The sequence below is a fragment of the Tursiops truncatus genome, chromosome 3 (genome assembly GCF_011762595.2).
Source record: "Tursiops truncatus isolate mTurTru1 chromosome 3, mTurTru1.mat.Y, whole genome shotgun sequence".
Classification (NCBI taxonomy): domain Eukaryota; kingdom Metazoa; phylum Chordata; class Mammalia; order Artiodactyla; family Delphinidae; genus Tursiops; species Tursiops truncatus.
This window is the reverse complement of record NC_047036.1, coordinates 108,217,634-108,239,858: the sequence shown is the minus strand read 5'-3', so window position 1 is coordinate 108,239,858 and position 22,225 is coordinate 108,217,634. Positions and strand designations below refer to the sequence as shown.

Below are 22,225 nucleotides of genomic sequence, written 5' to 3'. Positions count from 1 at the left end.
GTACCTGTGATCATACCAAAAAAAATAAAAATACAAAAAAAGTAGGGAATGCTTGGAAAGAAAATAGTTTTCCCAATATTTTTGAGATTTTAAAAATAAGGAGTTTTTCTCAAATGATGAAATTATTATATCTATAATAAAGAATAGTGAAATTATCTTCAAGGATAAGGAAAGCAGTCTTTTTTAAAAGGAAAAAAAGAGAAATTATTTAGGATAAAGAGTTCTTTCTGCTACTCAGTAGTTAATTTCCACTGTAGATATTACTTAGAAGGGAGAAAAAAAGAGATGGATTGAGAATTTACGCATACAGGTAATTAATTTTGCAGATGAAGTTTCATTTCATTATTTTCAGTTTCTATTATTTTTCATGTTGGGACTTTATCTGATCTTTTTTAGAGATACACAGTCATAACTCTATTTTCTAGGCAAGCAGAATTTTAATTCCTCTCACTTCTGTATGTCAGTAAAGACATTGCTAAAATATGTGGAGGAATTTTACTTAAAGTAAGTTCTTAAAACAGATTAAAGACTCAAATTTGTTCTATCTTAAACCCATAGGAATAAAGTAGGAAAAAGAGACCCATATATAACTTAACAGAAAGAATGAGGCCTTTATTAAGGCAATATAGCATTAGATACTAATAATCATGTACGAGTCAAAATTTTCAATCTTGTGGAAAAATTAAACTATACAGAAAACCAAAAGAAAAAAAGAAATTTAAACCAATATTATCATATTTAAAAGCAGGCTTCTGAAATATAGCTATCAAATTTAGTTATCTGAAATAACCTAAATTTTTATTCATATAATAAAGATAATATTTTGCTATAATTACCCATATAAAATTTTGGCTATAGTACACAGAAGCTCTAAAGATTATTATTAAGATTAAAGATAATGACTACAAATTTTCAATTTAGGATTAACCATGTTTATTGCCCTTAGAAATATAACTGGATCTGATAATTTCTGATAAATACTCATGAACTAAAAATAAATTTAAAAGTCCTATAGGACATATACTACTAGATATTAAGATTTACTGTAAGGCTGTAGTAATCAAGACATTATGGGTTGTGATGCAAGGACGGAAAAACAAACTAATTGAAGAGATTATAAAGTCCAGAAACAGATGCACACATATAGTTATTTGATTTTTTTTAACTTTTTATTTCATATTGGAGTATAGCCAATTAACAATGTTGTGAAAGTTTCAGGTGCACAGCAAAGTGACTCAGCCATATATATACATGTATCCATTCTCCCCCAGACTCCCTCCCGTCCAGGCTGCCACATAAAACTGAGCAGAGTGCCCTGTGCTATACTAATTATACTTTAGATGTAATTATTTTTATACCGTTTTAAAGACTACTTTCCCAACAGAAAGTTGTTTTTTTTTTTATGTCCATGCCTCTCTCTCGCTTTGTCAGCTTACCCTTCCCCCTCCCCATATCCTCAAGTCCATTCTCTAGCAGGTCTGTGTCTTTATTCCTGTCTTACCCCTAGGTTCTTCGTGACATTTTTTTCTTCTTAAATTCCATATATATGTGTTAGCAAACAGTATTTGTCTTTCTCTTTCTGACTTACTTCACTCTGTATGACAGACGCTAGGTCTATCCACCTCATTACAAATAGCTCAATTTCGTTTCTTTTTATGGCTGAGTAATATTCCATTGTATATATGTGCCACATCTTCTTTATCCATTCAACAGATGATGGACACTTAGGTTGTTTCCATCTCCGGGCTATTGTAAATAGAGCTGCAATGAACATTTTGGTACATGACTCTTTTTGAATTATGGTTTTCTCAGGGTATATGCCTAGTAGTGGGATTGCTGGGTCGTATGATAGTTCTATTTGTTTGTAGTTTTTTAAGGAACCTCCATACTGTTCTCCACAGTGGCTGTATCCATTTACATTCCCACCAACAGTGCAAGAGGGTTGCCTTTTCTCCACACCCTATCCAGCATTTATTGTTTCTAGATTTTTTGATGATGGCCATTCCGACTGGTGTGACATGATATCTCATTGCAGTTTTGATTTGCATTTCTCTAATGATTAATGAAGTTGAGCATTCTTTCATGTGTTTGTTGGCAGTCTGTATATCTTCTTTGGAGAAATGTCTATTTAGGTCTTCTGCCCATTTTTGGATTGGGTTGTTTGTTTTTTTCTTATTGAGCTGCATGAGCTGCTTATAAATTTTGGAAATTAATCCTTTGTCAGCTGCTTCATTTGCAAATATTTTCTCCCATTCTGAGGGTGGTCTTTTAGTCTTGTTTATGGTTTCCTTTGCTGTGCAAAAGCTTTGACGTTTCATTAGGACCCATTTGTTTATTTTTGTTTTTATTTCCATTTCTCTAGGAGGTGGGTCAAAAAGGATCTTGCTGTGATTTATGTCATAGAGTGTTCTGCCTATGTTTTCCTCTAAGAGTTTGATAGTTTCTGGCCTTACATTTAGGTCTTTAATCCATTTTGAGCCTATTTTTGTGTATGGTGTTAGGGAGTGTTCTAATCTCATACTTTTACATGTACCTGTCCAGTTTTCCCAGCACCACTTATTGAAGAGGCTGTCCTTTCTCCACTGTACATTCCTGCCTCCTTTATCAAAGATAAGGTGACCATATGTGCGTGGGTTTATCTCTGGGCTTTCTATCCTGTTCCATTGATTTATATTTCTGTTTTTGTGCCAGTACCATACTGTCTTGATTACTGTAGCTTTGTAGTATAGTCTGAAGTCAGAGAGCCTGATTCCTCCAGCTCCATTTTTCATTCTCAAGATTGCTTTGGCTATTCGGGGTCTTTTGTGTTTCCATACAAATTGTGAAATTTTTTGTTCTAGTTCTGTGAAAAATACCACTGGTAGTTTGATAGGGATTGCATTGAATCTGTAGATTGCTTTGGATAGTAGAGTCATTTTCACAATGTTGATTCTTCCAATCCAAGAACATGGTATATCTCTCCATCTACTTGTATCATCTTTAATTTCTTTCATCAGTGTCTTATAATTTTCTGCATATAGGTCTTTTGTCTCCTTAGATAGGTTTATTCCTAGATATTTTATTCTTTTTGTTGCAATGGTAAATGGGAGTTTTTTCTTGATTTCACTTTCAGATTTTTCATCATTAGTGTATAGGAATGCCAGAGATTTCTGTGCATTAATTTTGTATCCTGCTACTTTACCAAATTCATTGATTAACTCTAGTAGTTTTCTGGTAGCATCTTTAGGATTCTCTATGTATAGTATCATGTCATCTGCAAACAGTGACAGCTTTACTTCTTCTTTTCCAATTTGGATTCCTTTTATTTCCTTTTCTTCTCTGATTGCTGTGTCTAAAACTTCCAAAACTATGTTGAGTAAGTGGTGAGAGTGGGCAACCTTGTCTTGTTCCTGATCTTAGTGGAAATACTTTCAGTTTTTCACCATTGAGGATGATATTGGCTGTGGGTTTGTCATATATGGCCTTTATTATGTTGAGGAAAGTTCCCTCTATGCCTACTTTCTGCAGGGTTTTTACCATAAATGGGTGTTGAATTTTGTCGAAAGCTTTCTCTGCCTCTATTGAGATGATCATATGGTTTCGCTCCTTCAATTTGTTAATATGTTTTATTATATTGATTGTTTTGCGCATATTGAAGAATCCTTGCATTCCTGGAATAAACCCCACTTGATCATGGTGTATGAACCTTGTAATGTGCTGTTGGATTCTGTTTGCTAGTATTGTGTTGAGGATATTTGCATCTATGTTCATCAGTGATATTGGCCTGTAGTTTTCTTCCTTTGTGACATCCTTGTCTGGTTTTGGTATCAAGGTGATGGTGGCCTCGTAGAATGAGTTTGGGAGTGTTCCTCCCTCTGCTATATTTTGGAAGAGTTGGAGAAGGATAGGTGATAGCTCTTCTCTAAATGTTTGATAGAATTCGCCTGTGAAGCCATCTGGTCCTGGGCTTTTGCTTGTTGGAAGGTTTTTTATGACAGTTTCAACTTCAGTGCTTGTGACTGGTCTGTTCATATTTTCTATTTCTTCCTGATTCAGTCTTGGCAGGTTGTACATTTCTAAGAATTTGTCCCTTTCTTCCAGGTTGTCCATTTTATTGGCATAGAGTTGCTTGTAGTAATCTCTCATGATCTTTTGTATTTCTGCAGTGTCAGTTGTTACTTCTCCTTTTTCATTTCTAATTCTATTGATTTGAGTCTTCTCCCTTTTTTTCTTGATGAGTCTGGCTAATGGTTTATCAATTTTGTTTATCTTCTCAAAGAACCAGCTTTTAGTTTTATTGATCTTTGCTATCGTTTCCTTCATTTCTTTTTCATTTATTTCTGATATGATTTTTATGATTTCTTTCCTTCTGCTAACTTTGGGGTTTTTTTGTTCTTCTTTCTCTAGTTGCTTTAGGTGGAAGGTTAGGTTGTTTATTCGAGATGTTTCCTGTTTCTTAAGGTAGGATTGTATTGCTATAAACTTCCCTCTTAGAACTGCTTGTGTTTCATCCCATAGGTTTTGCATTGTCGTGCCTCCATCGTCATTTGTTTCTAGGTATTTGATTTCCTCTTTGATTCCTTCAGTGATCACTTCGTTATTAAGTAGTGTATTGTTTAGCCTCCATGTGTTTGTATTTTTTACAGATCTTTTCCTGTAATTGATATCTAATCTCATAGTGCTGTGGTCAGGAAAGATACTTGAAACAATTTCAGTTTTCTTAAATTTACCAAGGCTTGACTTGTGACCCAAGATATGATCTATCCTGGAGAATGTTCCATGAGCACTTGAGAAAAATGTGTATTCTGTTGTTTTTGGATGGAATGTCCTATAAATATCAATGAAGTCCATCTTGTTTAATGTATCATTTAAAGCTTGTGTTTCCTTATTTTCATTTTGGATGATCTATCCATTGGTGAAAGTGGGGTGTTAAAGTCCCCTACTATGAATGTGTTACTGTCGATTTCCCCTTTTATGGCTGTTAGTATTTGCCTTATGTATTGAGGTGCTCCTATGTTGGGTGCATAAATATTTACAATTGCTATATCTTCTTCTTGGATCGAACCCTTGATCATTATGTAGTGTCCTTCTTTGTCTCTTCCAGTTATTTGATTTCATGATAAAGGTGGCCCTACAGTGCAGTGGGGAAAGAGTGGTCTTTTCAATAAATGATGCTGGATCAACTGAATATTCAGATATAAAAAAATAAATCTTGACTATGCTATCTCATACCATATACAAAAATCAACTCTAGTTGATATAAACAACAAAATGAAAAAGACCAAACAATAAAGCTTTTGGAAGAAGCATAGGATAATCTCTTCATGATCTTGCTTGAGACAGGAAAAGATTTCTTAAACAAGACTCAGAAAAATATTAACCATAAAGGAAAAAAGGGATAAACTGGGCTACATTAAAATTAAGACCTTCTCATCAAAAGATAAAAACAGCAAAACGAAAAAGCAAGACAAAAAGCAGAAGATTCTTATAATATATATATATATCCAACAAAGGATTTATATTCAGAACATACAAAGAATTTCTTCAAATCAATAATAAAAAGGCAGATAACCTCTTAGAAAAATGGGCAAAAGACCTGAACAGCCACTTCATAAAACAGAATATCCAAATGGCCATTAAACAACTGAAAAAGTGCTAGTCCTTCATTAATTACCAGAGAAATGCAAATTCAAATCACAATGTGATACCATTACATAACCACCAGAAACTCTAAAATTAAGAGATGCACAGTATCAAAGAGCTGGTGAGGATAAATCAACTGGAGTTCTCAGATACCACTGCTTCAAGTGTAACTTAGTCTAACTACTTTGGAATGCTGGTTAGCAGTACCTATTAAAGCTGAATAAACACATACCATATGACATGGCAGTTTCACTCATACAATATTCACAGAAATGTTGCTACACACAATGATAAAGATGAATCTCACAAATATAATATTGAGAGAAAGAAGCCAGACAAAACAGAAATCCTATATGATTCCATTTACATAAAGTTTCAAACACTTTATTATATTAGGTTAAAATTGATAGTGTTAAACGGACAGCGGTTATACTTATGGGAAGGGGCTGACGGTGAGGGACATCAGGGCATGATGGTGCTTTTGGGAAAGTGGTAGCATTATATAACTTGATGTGGATGTTGGTTACATGATATTTCACTTGGTGAAAATTCACTGGACTATACTATTATAAATTGTGTACTTTTCTGTTTGTATGTTGTTTGTATCTTTGCTGTTGTTTCTGTCCCCCAAAATACTTCAGGGAATGAAAACCAAATATTATGTGAAATGAGAGTCTGCTGAAGCCCCACCAGGAGTTTGGAGGTATAATGGAGGATTCTCAACTATATTACCATTTTGTATAATCCCAATTCTTCTGAATTAAAATAGTAGAATCATAGGAGAAAAGATAAAGAAATAGACACAGTCTAGGTAGGTGACAAATTATACTAGGAAAATTAAGAATGCCAGATATATTTTATAAAAACAGTCACACAGGCAAACTTCTGAGATATTGCAGGTTCGGTTCCAGACCACTACAGTAAAGTATCTCAATAAAGCAAATCACACCAATTTTTGGTTTCCTAGAGCATATAAGAGTTATGTTTACACTGTACTATAGTCTATTAAATGTCTAATAGCATTATGTCTAAAAAACAATGTACATATATTAATTTAAAAATACTTTATTGCTATAATATGCTAACCATTATCTGAGCCTTCAGCAAGTCGTAGCAGTAACATCAAAGACCACTGACCACAGATCACTATAACAGATACAGTAATAATGAAAAAGTTTGAAACACTCCAAGAATTACCAAAATGTTACACCGAGACACCAAGTGAGCAAATGCTGTTAGAAAAATGGCACCGATAGACTTGCTTGACACAGGGTTGCCACAAACCTCCAGTTTGTGAAAAATGCATTATCTGGGAAGTGCAATAAATTGCGGTATGCATATACTGCCTTTGTAACTGTAGTTTTGCAGTATAACCAGTGGTTAAGATTAAAAAGAAAAAATATATAAAAGAAAAAAAAGTCTGGTAAAACAAAGTTTCATAATTCAGCATTTTAAAATACAGCCTTATAAATGTGTACAATATATACCACATTGTCTGGCAAAATCAAGTTTAGTAATCAGCATTAAAAGCACTGTAATTGCTCAATAGTTTAAAACACATTGCAAGCAACATTTTTCTTTAATATTACTTACTCAGCGTATTGTGGTCTGTGTGAATACCTTGTATAACAGATGTTCTGAGTATCAGCTCAACATCAGAACCTATTTTTATTAGCTGTTAAGAAAAAAAAAATAGACTAAATCCTCCGTTTTTTCAATGGTTCACATGAATGTACTGTTTTTGAAAACTAAAGGTTTACAATTCTTTTTAGGTGATACTTGCCTTTAACTTCTTTTTTTTAAAGAATATATTTATTTATTTATTGGCTGCATTGGGTCTTCGTTGCTGCGCGCAGGCTTTCTCTAGTTGTGGCAAGTGCACAGGCTTCTCATTGCGGTGGCTTCTCTTGTTGCGGAGCACGGGCTCTAGGAGTGCAGGCTTCAGTAGTTGTGGCTGGCAGGCTCTAGAGCGCAGGCTCAGTAGTTGTGGTGCACGGGCTTAGTTGTTCCGTGGCATGTGGGACCTTCCTGGACCAGGGCTCGAACCCGTGTCCCCTGCACTGGCAGGCGGATTCTTAACCACCATGCCACCAGGGAAGCCCCTTGTCTTTAACTTTTTGTAACCATTCCAAGCATACAGAAAGCTCAGACATGCGTATATTTTTACCTTTTATCTATCCATTCCATATTTTGTTCCAAAACAGATTGGAGTATTTTTTGTTGTAATATATATTTTACAATGTGTTTAAAATGTGCATTTTGTTTTTTTGAGAGGGGCTGAATCTTTCTTTTACTGTAGAGTTGGATGTTCTGAACACTAGAAAGAGTACTGGATCAGGAGACAGAATACTTGGACTCCCAACTCTGGATCTGTCATCAAGTGTATGGCCTTGGGTTAATACCTACTCACTAAGTTTCAGAACTCATCATTGCAAAATGAAGAACTGAACTAAAACAGTGAGTCTCAAAGCTGTGGACCCTGAGACCCTTTCAGGGGACCCGTAAAGTCAAAATTATTTTCATAATACTAGAGCTGTCTGCATTGTTTGAGTTGTGAGCACAAGTAGAGTTTTCTCTTTGGAATACCATTTTTACTTTTATAGACAAACTCTGTTTATTCAGATTTGGGTAACTGGCAGATAGGTGAAATAAGTATGTCACTTTAAGAAAACAACTGACAGTATTTAATGGCAATGATAAAATTCAAGCTTTCAAGCAAAAATCAGAATTCTGGAGAAGCTATATCTGTCACTGTAAGCTTGACAGCTTCCCAATACTTAAAAGATTTTTCTGATGAGATGGATATTAAGATATAATTTTAAAATATTACATATTGAACTATGTCAACATTTGGAAGATCTGCATTACTTGCTGAACCTACATTTTCCAAATCATTGATGCATGATGTTATAAAACATGCATGACTGAAAGATCCATTCAAAGGGAAAGACAGATTAAAATATGTTGGTCTACTAAATAACCAACAGATTTATATGTTATACCTATCAATATTTACCATATTAGAGAAGGGCATATTGGAGAAGAATATCGTAGGAAGAAGCAACAGCATAAATGGCCTGAGGTAGGAAAGTTCTTGGTAAACTGAAGCACCCTCAAAGAAGGCACTGAGACTGGAAGAGTGAGAAGTACATGGTGAATTGAGGCAGGAAGTTAACAGGGGTCAGATAATACAGTGTTATAGGTCATGGTAGGTAGAGACTTTAGATTTTAATTTGAATGGGATGAGGAGCCATGGGGATTGTGAGCAGAGGAGTGATGGGATATGCCTTTTTTTAAAAGGCTCACTGCCTTTTATAAGTATTGAGAATAGGCTGCAGGGAGTTAGGGCAGAAGCAAAAAGACCCACTAGGAGGCTGCTGTAACAACCCAGTGAGAAATAATGATGGCTTGAACCAGGAAATAATAATAGGGCAAATAAGAAGTGGTTGAATTCTGGGTATATTTTGAAGGTTAAGTCAACAGGATTTGCTGCCAGATTGGATGTAAATGCGAGAGAAGGAAAGCAGTCGAAAAAGAGAGCACCAAGGGTTTTGGTCTGAGCATCAAAAGGAGGGAGCTGCCATTAATTGAAATGGAGAAGGCTGTAGGAGAGCAAAGCCTCACCTCCCTACAGAGCTGAGAAGGGGCTTAGAAGGGGAGAGAAAGAAAAACAATGCGACTCCTCACCCACTGGAGGTGCATAAACTGAGCTGAGTCTTAGGTTTAAGGCTGGAAACAAGGCTAGATAAGAAACAAGGGATTATGGGAGATCAAAGGGGATGAGCAGGATGTGGTATGTATAAGTCCTAGGAACCACCCCGGCAAAGGATAAACACACACACCCACACACATCCATTGGTCTAACAGATAACAGAGTTCCGCATTGCATCTAACCTTTAAAGAAATTTACCACTTGTTGAGGTCTGATATCAAAGAATATTCACAATTATTTGAAAAGGCTAATATATACACCTACCCTCTTCCAACTACATATCTGCATAAGGCTGAATTTTCTTCATATAATTCAATCTAAAAAAACATACAGTTGGGCTTCCCTGGTGGTGCAGTGGTTGAGAATCCGCCTGCCGATGCAGGGGACACAGGTTCGTGACCTGGTCTGGGAAGATCCCACATGCCGCGGAGCGGCTGGGCCCGTGAGACATGGCCGCTGAGCCTGCGCGTCCAGAGCCTGTGCTCCGCAATGGGAGAGGCCACAACAGTGAGAGGCCTGCATACGGCAAAAAAAAAAAAAAAAAAAAAAAAATACAGTGCCAGATTGAATGAGGAAGCAGGTATGAAAATTTAGCTGACTCCTATTAAGCCAGACATTAAAGAGATTTGCAAAAATATAAAATAATGCCTTGCTTCTTACTAAATTTTTTGGAAAATATAGTTATTTTTCATAAATATTGTATTTAATAGGTAATGAGCTTATTTTTTTTTTCTTTTTTGCGGTACATGGGCCCGAGCTTATTATTTTTAAATTATTTAATCAACATATATTTTAAAAATTTCTCAGTTTTAAATCCTAGTATGGTAAATATTGATAGGTATAACATATAAATAGCACTTTTTGGGGTCTTCAGTTTTTCGGAAGGTAAAGTGGTCTTAAAACCAAAAAGTTTGAGAACTGCTGGTCAAGAGAATGCCTATGATTCATTTTGGTGCCAAGACTTCATGACAATACATGACAATGTAATTATCTAAAAACTACTAAGTATTTAATATATGCAGAGTTACAGAAAGTATAAAATATACACTTGTATATAACAAATATCTAATTTCAAGAGTGCTTAATGTGGGCTTCCCTGGTGGTGCAGTGGTTAAGAATCTGCCTGCCAATGCAGGGGACATGGGTTTGAGCTCTGGTCCATGAAGATCCCACACGCTGTGGAGCAACTAAGCCTGTGTGCCACAACTACTGAGCCTGTGCTCTAGAGCCCACGAGCCACAACTACTGAAGCCTGCATGCCTACAGCTCATGCTCCGCAACAAGAGAAGCCACCACAATGAGAAGCCCGCACACCACAATGAAGAGTAGCCCCCACTCACCACAGCTAGAGAAAGCCCGCACGCAACCAAAAATAAATAAATAAAATAAATAAATTTATATATAAAAAAAAGGAGTCCTTAATGTTAGTGTTCTACAAGTAAAATTAATTTGGGAGATGGTAGTTCATTTTTCCAGTTTAGTTAATATAAACAGACCTCAATTAAAAAATTTTTAAATCATGACTTCAAAATTTAAAAACACTTACAGGCATACCTCAGAGATATTGTGGGTTCAGTTCCAGACCACCACAATAAAACAAATATCATAATAAAGTGAGTCATACAAATTTTTTTGTTTCCAACTGCATATAAAAGTTATGTTTACAATATACAGTAGTCTATTAAGTGTGCAACAGCATTATGTCTAAAAAAACAATGTGCGTACCTTAATTAAAAACACCTTATTACTAAAAAATGCTAACCAGCATCTGACAATGCAGGGTTGCCCCAAACCTTCAATTTGTAAAAAACAGATTCTGTGAAGTGCAATAGAGCGAAGCACAATAAAACAAGGTATACCTGTACCATATTGTTATTAATCAGTCTACCAAATAGCAAAATAGTACAAATTTCAGTATATACATTTTAACTTCTCTTCATGTCATGACCTGATTAGAATGTCATTTTAACTTCTTTCATGAATAGAAATTACATAGTCCCTGTTTGCCCTATCATACGCTTAAGTGAAATCTCCCCCTTTTTTCTTTATGTTATAGGGAAAGAAATCCTTAGGCTATCTCATTTTGTCTCATTATTTTATCATAGATATTTACTATTTCAAAAATAGCATTTTCTCTACTAAGTAGAAAAGTATTTGTATAAAAATTTTTTTTTCACTATGTGGAAATTCTATTAAACATGGAAGAATTTCTCTAATTTGTACCTTCCTCTTTACCAAACCAATTCTTCGAAACTTAATTATTCCAGCAAATAATTTGTCATTTTTCATTTTCTTTCTAATGGTCCTTTCCCTACATTTATACAAAGTTAGATACAGGAACACCTAGGAAGCAGTGTTCCTTCCTAAGACAGAGACAATGTGTATATGCATATGATTTTATACAGGAAAAGAATCATTGTGCACTTTTTCAACGAACATGTACTAGGAATACTAGGGAGCTCACCGACTAGTAGATTGTCTTCAACTGCGGCAAGTGACTAAAATGCAAATACAGAAGGCAAAGCAAGAATAGTTCATAAACTCTGGCTGGTTAACTTTCACAGCCAAGATATGAATTTAAAAAAACTTCTGTCTAGTTGAGCTAAATGAGTAGACGTTCCCTCTGTGTAACTCTGAGTGAGTTACCACAACACTCACTCTCCTTAGTTTCAGTCACTTGCCTTAGATGAAGACAGCATTTCTGTGAACTTCTGGGTTGGTTCAGCTGCTCTTACTTTGATCATGGCTACACTAATGTTCTTTTCACCAGGCAACTTGCTATCTTAAGGGTGTAGGCTGATGACCCTGAGAAGGTGAGCCAAACCAAACAATTGAAGGTTATCTATAGTTGTGATGGCTTGCTTTAACTATCAAGTAATGATTTTTATTTCATATAATCCCTCTATTTTTATCATTTCCTTAATTGCTAAAATTGGAGTTTTATTATAATTGAAAAACTTAATTACTGTACCTCTTCTATTTTCTTAGGAGAAGTTTCACTTTTATTACATTTGAATTCTTCATTTATCTTTATTCTGGCTGCTAGAAAAAGAAAAAATATGTATATAGTTATTTGCTTTTCTTTCTTTTCCTTTTTCTTTTAAATATTTATTTATTTATTTTGGCTGCACCAGGTCTTAGTTGCGGCATGCAGGATCTTCACTGTGGCATGTGGGATCCTTTGTTGCGGCATGTGGGATCTTTAGTTGAGGCATGTGGAATTCTTAGTTGCGGCATACGGACTCTTAGTTGCAGCATGCATGCGGGATCTAGTTCCCCCGACCAGGGATCAAACTGGCGCCCCCTGTATTGGGAGCATGGAGTCTTACCCACTGGACAACCAGGGAAGTCCCTGCTTTTCTAATTTATAATTCCTGTCCCAATAATTTACATATTATTCATTATACTACGATACTATATGCTATACACATATATCTACTAGTTCTCTAGTAGAAAAAATAATTTTGTCCCATGTAAAACAAAGTATAAAAATAAGAAATTTATTTAAAAAGTCCTTGGAGAGCTTTTGACAGGCTGGCAAATTTGTAATTAAACTTAATACATATTTTTAGCACTCTAATACTTTTGTGTCCTGCTTTTTATTTCTAATTTCATTTTGAACCTCTAGCTATGAGATCCTAATAAATTCAAGTTAATACTTTGTTTTTGTAAATCTAAGGATTTGAATTAACATGCTTTTTTTAAGATGGCAAAACTCAATGCATACAAGCATGTTAACCCTACCCCCCCCCCCCCCCCCCCCCCGCCAAACACACACTTAAAATGAAGATATAGCAGCAAAGAGGATATACAAATAATTCTGGGTGCCTTGACTGACAAGTAAAGTGACTGATAAATAAAACTTTTGTTCATATACCACTGAGACTTTGGCATCACTACAGCAGCATAATTCAATATAACTGATAAACTGCCTTAGAGTGTGCTGTGAGCATTTAATGGAACAATTCATGTACAGTGCTTAGTAAATATACAGTATTAGCTATTCTTATAATTATTTCACTTAAAAACATTTAAAAATATGTTATGCTGATGGAGATTAGCCATAAAACCTTCCTTCTGTGCTCGATACATTTCAATATGTAAGGTGGGTAAGAGTTTAGGCTTTGGAGCCAGAATGTTTAGGCTAAATCCCAGCTCCACGTCTTACTAAGTATGATGTGGGGTAAATCCTTTCACATTTTGTCAGTTTTCTCATCTGAAAAAATAGAAATTATGATAGTAACTACCTCACAGGGCTGTGATAAGAATTAAATGAGGAATTTGTGTAAAGTACATATAATAGGAGGCATATACTTTAATATTCAAGAAATTTTTTTCGATAAATTACAAAAACTTGAATTCCTAGGGACAGTGGGGACACTTTACATAGGTGGCCTCTTTCTTTTAAATGGAGGTTGAATTTTTTAATTTTAATTTTTATTTTGGCATAGTTGATTTATAATGTTGTATTAGTTTCTGTTATACAGCAAAGTGAATCAGTTATACCTATACATATATCCACTCTTTTTTAGATTCTTTTCCCATATAGGTCATTACAGAGTATTAAGAAGAGTTCCCGGGCTTCCCTGGTGGCGCAGTGGTTGAGAGTCTGCCTGCCGATTCAGGGGACGCGGGTTCGTGTCCCGGTCCAGGAAGATCCCACATGCCGCGGAGCGGCTGGGCCCGTGAGCCATGGCCACTGACCCTGCGCGTCCGGAGCCTGTGCTCCGCAACAGGAGAGGCCACAGCAGTGAGAGGCCCGCATACCGCAAAAAAAAAAAAAAAGAAGAGTTCCCTGTGCTATACAGTAGGTCCTTATTAGTTATCTATTTTATATATAGCGGTGTGTATATGTCAATCCCAATACCCCAATTTATCCCTCCATCCCTCCCCCAAGGTGCCTTCTTAAAGAGGTTTAGAAACTGAGTATGACCAACACAGAACCTAAGCTTTAGAGCTCTGAGTTCCGGATAAGACAGAAACCACTTTAAACAGTGAAATACTGAATTTGGAATCATTTGTGATAGATTCTCTTTCATAGCTGCTGTCACTTCTAGAAAGACACAAAGCATTAACAATATGGTAGTATCTGGTCCTAGAGGATGTGAAAATTTGATTATATAATAGACAAATGAGTTTCATGGCTTGAACATAAGGCAAGTAATGGAGCACATTGAAATTCTGATCCTCTTTTTTTTCCTAATTTTTTAAGAAAAGTTGATCTTTAAATTTTTTTCTTTGTAGATACTTCTCAAAGAAGGGTAAGGTAAACTCATTTTTATTTAAAAAAACATTAGGGGAGAGATCGTGAAGGTCATTCCCCAAGATAGGTCTTGACCACCATACATGTTCTCTTGTATTATTAGCGGCCACCTAAAGAATGGACTTGCTCCAAAGGGGCAAAATATAAACTTACCTTCTAATGCCCTAGCATCATTTTTAAAAACTTGTTGTCTGGTCCTGTGCAGTGTTTTAAAGAGCTGTAAAACCTATAAAGAAAATTAGAATTCAGACCTCAAAAGAAAAAATTTCACATTTTACATAATTACATGGATTAAACAGTATTTATTTTCTGTTTGTTTTTTAGACTATTTTTCGAAATAGTTGGTGAAAACAAGGGTTGGCCAAAATAACTTTCCCTTGATTATTTATCTTTAAATTTTAAAAAAATTAGCCTTATGTATTTATAAAAACAATACAAAATTCTTTGAAACAAAACAATACGAGAATGGTTAAAAAGTTAATGATTCCCCCTGCCAAAACTAGTTTGCTAAGTTAATCAACTTTACCAGTCTGGTATTTGTTCTTATTTTGCTTAACCTGAGAACTTCATCTGCTCTTAAAGTCATACACACATGCACACAAACTCGTGAATATACTACATCTTAGAAGAGGCCAGAGGAAGATGTTTCAGATAATTCAGGCAGGTTTAATTGTGCTTTCTCAAAAAAGAAGTGGAATGCTGAGACTTCTGAATATTCTAAGACTGTGCTAAAAACAAACAAACAAAAAGGTATTCAATATTGACCCCCCAATATTGCTCTTTCTTCTGTCTTCTCAATTTCAGTTATGGAAAATAATGGACTTCTCAAGCCAGAAATCTCTAGGTCATTCTTTAAATCTACCTTACTCCTCATGTAGAAACTGTAGGGATGTTTCTCTAATCTTTTGTACATTCTCCATCACCCAAAACAATTTAAGTTCAGACCTCTCCCTATCTCTTGCTTAGACTACTGACAAAGATTTGTCACTCTGCCACCATTCTCTCCTTTCCCCAAGTCCATTCACCAGATAACAATACCTAAACTTTACTAAGTGTATCCTGTGCGCTAGGCACTATTTTAAGTATTTTACATATACTAGAAAACCTAAAATATCAAAGGCAGATACCAAAACAGAAACAGAAAACAGGGAGCAGAAAACATAAAAATAAAACAAAACAAAGACTGACCAACCCACAAAGAACCTTCTCAGAAACATAAATTATTGCAAACATGGAATAACAACAAAAAGAAGTTAGAGTAAATTTAAAAAGGAACATTGAGAAAATGCCCCCAAACTCTTGGATATCAAAAGAGTGATAGCAAAGATTAAGTTGAGAAAAACTACCCCAAAAGTTGAATAAGAATTCCGAGATACAAAATAAGGAGAGAAAGGATAAGAAACTTAAAGGAGTAGTCTAGATGGACCAACAGTTATATTCACAGATCTCCAACAAGACTGAACAAAGAAAACAGCCTCCATCAAGTGCTCAACACGAAACCCATGAATAATCCTGGAGGGAAAAAAACAGTTCACATATAAAAAATAGAAAATCAGAATGGTACCTGATTTCCAAATAGCATCACTGTGAGAAGACAATGGTATAAAATCTTCAAGTTTTGTATAAAATGTCCAGCTTAGAACACCATACATATCCAAACTATCACCTAACTGCAATGGCAAATAAAGATTTTTAGAAATGCAAAGTCTCTTATTTGCCATACGCCCTTTCTTGGAAAGCTACAGAAGATTGTGCTCCACCAAAATAAAGAGATGAATCACAAAAGAAAAAAAATGGGAATGAGGGACACAGGTAATCCAACATTGGAGAGGCAGAGATGATGGTGAAGGACAAATATAGGTCAGCATTTCTGCAGCCAGCATAGAAAGCAACTAGTCTGGACTATAGCAAAAGGCTATATATATATATATTTTTTTTTTGCAGTACGCGGGCCTCTCACTGTTGTGGCCTCTCCCGCTGCGGAGCACGGGCTTCGGACGCGCAGGCCCAGCGGCCATGGCTCACGGGCCCAGCCGCTCCGCGGCACGTGGGATCCTCCCGGACCGGGGCACGAACCCGTGTCCCCTGCATCGGCAGGCGGACTCTCAACCACTGGGCCACCAGGGAAGCCCGCAAAAGGCTATATTGCTCTACAAAAGATGCTGCTAGGAAAAAACGATACTAGTAGACATCAGTTTTGCTCAGAGTTCGGAAATAGCTATGTAGGAAAATGATAATAAAAACAAGACAGTTATTAACTTCAAGAAAAGCTGGGACTTCCCTGGTGGTCCAGTGGTTAAGACTCCATGCTCCCAATTCAGGGGGCCTGGGTTCAATGCCTGGCCGGGCGGGGAACTAGCTCCCACATGCCACAACTAAGAGCCTGCATGATGAAACTAAGACTTGGTGCAGCTAAATAAATACATATTAAAAAAAAAAAAGAAAGAAAGAAAAACTAAGACTTAGAAAAGAAAGGCAACGTAATCATATATTTATATTAGAGGGCTCAGCTGTGGACAAGTTCTATATAGTCATATTAATATCAAAGATGAAAAACTGCTTCACCAAAATCTGTATATTGAGAGGAATAGGGTATAAGGGGGAACTTAGTCCTCAACTTTCATAGACAAAGGTCAATAAATATCCCCAAAGAGATAAAAAAAAAATCAATAGTAGTTTAAACATGTTATTTAGAAACATGGAGGTAAATATCAGAAAAAATAAGTAAAATGATTAAAAGTACTTATATTTGGGAGCAGGAATTGGGAGTATGTAGAAGTCAGTAGACACCTACTGGTTTCTGTGTAACACTATTTGACTTCTTAAATTTTACACATTTATCCCCTTTATAAAAACTAAAAAAATTATTTTAAAAAGATAAAGGGAAAGGACACTATCAAGAAAGAGAAAAGACAACCCACAGAAGGAAAGAAAATATTTATAAATCGTATACCTGATAATGGGCTAGTATCTAGAATGTATAAAGAACTTCAACAATTCAAATAAAAAACTAATTTAAAAATAGGCAAAGGATTTGAATAGACATTTCTCAAAAGAAGACACACAAATGGCTACTAAGGCCATGAAAAGATGCTCAACATAATTAGCCATCTGGGAAATACAAATCTAAATTTCAGTGAGGTACCACTTCATCCCAATAGGATGGCTACAGTCAAAAAAACAGACAGTCCATAACATGTGTAAGATGTGGAAAAATTATAACTCTTATACATTGTTGGTGGGAATGTAAAATCCTACAGCTGCTTTGGAAAAGTTTAGCAGTTGTTCAAAAAATTAAACAGAGTTATCTATCATATGACCCAGCAATTCCATGCCTACATATACAACCAAGATGAAAACATATGTTCATATAAAAACTTGCACATGAATGTGCATACTAGCATTATACAAAACAGTCAAAAAGTAGAAATAACCCAAATGTCTACCAACTCAGGAATGGATAAATAAAACATGGTGTATCTATATTGTTATGGCTTGAATTGTGTGTCCCCTCAAAAGACATGTTTAAGTCCTAATCCTCAGTACATGTAAATGTGACCTAGTAGGGTCTTCACAGCTATAACTGAGTTAAAATGAATCATTAGAGTAGGCACTAATCCAATATGACTAGTATCCTTAAAAGAAGAGGATAATGCCAGGTGAAGAAAGAAACACAAAGGTGTAAGACCACCATGTGAAGATGAAGCATAGATTGGAGTGATGCAACAGCAAGCCAAGGAACACTAAGGACTGATGGCCACCATCAGAATTTAGGAAGAAGTAAAGATTCTGCCCAGAGTTTCAGAGGGAGTATGGCTCTGCTGTCACCTTGATTTCAGACTTCTAGCCTCCAGAACTGTGAGACAATAAATTTCTGTTGTTTTAAGCCACTCAATTTGTGGTAATTTGTTAGAGCAGCCATAGGAAACTAACACAGATTTTACTACTGGGAAGTGGGATGCTGCTGTAACAAACATCTAAAAATGTGAAATTGGCTTTGGAATTGAGTAACGTGTAGAGACTGGAAACATTTTGAGATGTTTGATAGTAAAAGTCAAGACTGTCTTGCAAAGATTGTTGGTAGAAATAGGGACATTAAAGGTGTCAGAACATCACAGAAACCCAGGGAGTTTAATATTACAAGAGCGGTGGAAGAGATTGCATGGGATTAAGAAAAAAGTGAGAAGTAAGTAAGCCTAATCATTTTACATGCTATTCAGGGAAAAAACAAAGTGATTCCATTAGTACAACAACCAGTAACCCTACTTTAAGAATTAGTATTAAGAAAAAGAAAATTAGTATTAAGAAATGCCTTAGGGCTTCCCTGGTGGCACAGTGGTTGAGAGTCCGCCTGCCGATGCAGGGGACGCGGGTTCGTGTCCCGGTCCAGGAAGATCCCACGTGCCGCAGAGTGGCTGGGCCCGTGAGCCATGGCCGCTGAACCTGCGCGTCTGGAGCCTGTGCTCCGCAACGGGAGAGGCCACAACAGTGAGAGGCCGGCGTACCGCAAAAAAAAAAAAAAAAAGAAATGCCTTAGAGCTAATATCACCTTGGAGTTAATAAACTTTTATTAAAATGTAGACAGCTAGGTCATAGACTGTCTTCTCTTCCTAATTTACTTATATTGGTTGGACAAATTCTGGCAGTATATATGGAAAGTCAAATTACTTAGCCTTTTTGCCTCAAAAAGGCTTGAATAATGGGCTAATTTTAAGGGTGGATGATATAATTTCTGTACGAGGTATCACTTTAGCTGGTTAGTACTTTTCTGTCTCTTCTAAGTCTGGGTTATATGCCCCTCTTGAGTACATCCACAGCAGTGGGCACTTACTACAATTACTTGCTGTGTCCCCTACTTCCTGAAAGGCTTCTCGGTCATCTTTGTATCTTCCACATGGCACAGGTGTCTTCTACACATGGCAGTTCTCACCAAAAGTGTTTCTGGAATGAATTCTATTTAATTTCATTTGTATTCAAGTTTTCCAAGCAACTTGGATGGTCCATATGATATTTCTTCTTCATAGAATACTCTTTTCTCTATTCTAGCTAGTTTCTAACAAAACTTCAGGTCTCAACTCATACTTTTATGAGGGATTTTTTTTTTCTTTTTTTTGCATCCCTCCACACAGGTTAAATCTGAGTTATGTGCTCACAAAACACACTGTATTTTCAACAGAAATATACATCAGGGAACTCCCCTGGTGGCGCAGTGGTTAAGAATCCACCTGCCAATGCAGGGGACAGAGGTTCAAGCCCTGGTCCAGGAAGATCCCACATGCCTGGGAGCAACCATACCCACAGGCAACAACTACTGAAGCCGGTGCGCTCTACAGCCCATGCTCCGCAACAAGAGAAGCCACTGCAATGAGAAGCCCGCGCACCGCAATGAAGAGTAGCCCCCGCTTGCCACAACTAGAGAAACCCTGCGTGCAGCAACAAAGACCCAACACAGCCAAAAATAAAGAAAATAAAAGATAAAAAAAAAAAAAAAAAAGGAAATATAGATCAATGGAACAGGATAGAAAGCCCAGATATAAACCCATGTACTTATGGTCAACTAATCTATGACAAAGGAGGCAAGGATATACAATGGAGAAAAGACAATCTCTTCTATAAGTGGTGCTGGGAAAACTGGACAGCTACATGTGAAAGAATAAAATTAGAAAACTACCTAACACCATACACAAAAATAAACTCAAAATGGATTAAAGACCTAAATGTAAGACCAGACACTATAAAACTCTTAGAGGAAAACATAGGAAGAACACTCTTTGACATAAATCACAGCAAGATCTTTTTTGATCCACCTCCTAGAGTAATGGAAATAAAAACAAAACAAAAATAAACAAATGGGACCTAATGAAACTTAAAGCTTTTGCACAGCAAAGGAAACTATAAACAAGACAAAAAGACAACCCTCAGAATGGGAGAAAATATTTGCAAACAAATCAACGGACAAAGAATTAATCTCCAAAATATATAAACAGCTCATGCAGCTCAATATTAAAAAAACAAACAACGCAATCCAAAAATGGGCAGAAGACCTAAATAGACATTTCTCCATAGAAGACATACAGATGGCCAAGAGGCACATGAAAAGCTGCCCAACATCACTAATTATTAGAGAAATGCAAATCAAAACTACAATGAGATATCACCTCACACCAGTTAGAATGGGCATCATCAGAAAATCTAGAAACAACAAATGCTGGGGAGGGTGTGGAGAAAAGGGAACCGTCTTGCACTGTTGGTGAGAATGTAAATTGATATAGCCACTATGGAGAACAGTATAGAGGTTCCTTAAAAAACTAAAAATAGAATTACCATACACCCCAACAATCCCATTTCTGGGCATATACCCAGAGAAAACCATAATTTAAAAAGACACATGCACCCCAGTGTTCATTTCAGCACTATTTACAATAGCCAGGACATGGAAGCAACCTAAGTGTGCACTGACAGATGAATGTATAAAGAAGATGTGGTACATATATACAATGGAATATTACTCAACCATAAAAAGGAACAAAATTGGGTAATTTGTAGAGACAGAGATGGACCTAGAGACTGTCTTACAGAGTGAAGTAAGTCAGAAAGAGAAAAACAAATATCGTATATTAACGCATATATGTGGAATCTAGAAAAATGGTACAGGTGAACCGGTTCGCAGGGCAGAAATAGAGACACAGATGTGGAGAACAAACGTATGGACACGAAGCGGGGAAAGCTGGGGATGAACTGGGAGACTGGGATTGACATGTATACACTAATATGTAAAAAACAGATAACCAAAAAGAACCTACTGTATATTAAAAAAAAAAAAAAACACTGTGTTTTCAATTCAAAGCACTTACTACACTTGTAATTAATTGTTTAAACTCTCCCTACCTGCCAGATTTCTGTATGAAATTACTGTTGCTTCCACTATGCCTAGACAGTATAGGCTAAATGCTGGCTGTTAGGTGCTACTAATAACTATTATGGACGCTCAGTAAGTTTTTTGAATGAATAACCGTTTACAATTCTGTTTCTCTTGGTCTTGTGACATATATTGAAATGTACTAAGAACAGAGTTCAGTAGTACAGGAGGCACTCTTGGTGGCTCCCTGTTATTGACCAACAATTGTAAGCACTGCTTTTCCTTACTATACTATAGCAGGCCGTTTCCCATTTTCCATATCTCAACCAGTGACAGGGACTGGTCTCAACCGGCCATGCTGATAATACTTAAAGTTAGGGATGGCTGCTCCCAGAGAACTGTACACTGGCCAGGAATGCGCATCAGTTTGACAAGAAATAAATCCGACACCAGGTCCTCGGGGATGTGACCCCCGACCCCGGCGGGGCCATCACTTCCCAAGCTCGTTCAGAACACTCAGGAATCACAGGTTTCTGCTCTGTCTCGCTAAGTGCTACTTCTGGCAAACGGTTTTGCTGGGAATCGGTTTCCTTGGTTCCTAGACGTCTGTGCACCTTCTGGTTATCTGACGAAACCTTTCACCTCATAGGAAGGTTTCAGCGCAGGACTGACTTTGGGGTCTCGTACAATTCCCAAGGATGTGAAATGGGCCCCTCACACAAACGTTCGGTGTGGAGATGGCAAGGGGGCAGAACTCAAGTCGCCGGCA

At 36.5% G+C, this 22,225-nt stretch overlaps 1 protein-coding gene across 5 annotated transcripts in view; it reads right to left on the bottom strand.

The window, feature by feature from the left end:
- Positions 1 to 22,225, bottom strand: part of LYRM7 (LYR motif containing 7) — a 52,253-nt gene that overhangs the window by 29,520 nt on the left and 508 nt on the right. For 4 of the 5 annotated variants that reach the window (XM_073802473.1, XM_073802474.1, XM_073802475.1 and 1 more), the window contains exons 2-4: positions 14,751 to 14,823; positions 12,306 to 12,376; positions 7,216 to 7,297 (exon numbers count right to left, since the gene is read on the bottom strand). In XM_073802473.1, coding sequence (XP_073658574.1) covers positions 7,216 to 7,297; positions 12,306 to 12,376; positions 14,751 to 14,823 — 226 coding nt within the window. Of the gene's footprint in view, positions 1 to 4,978; positions 5,111 to 7,215; positions 7,298 to 12,305; positions 12,377 to 14,750; positions 14,824 to 22,225 lie in introns of those variants that run through there. The other variant, XM_019924360.3, reaches the window with a different exon arrangement.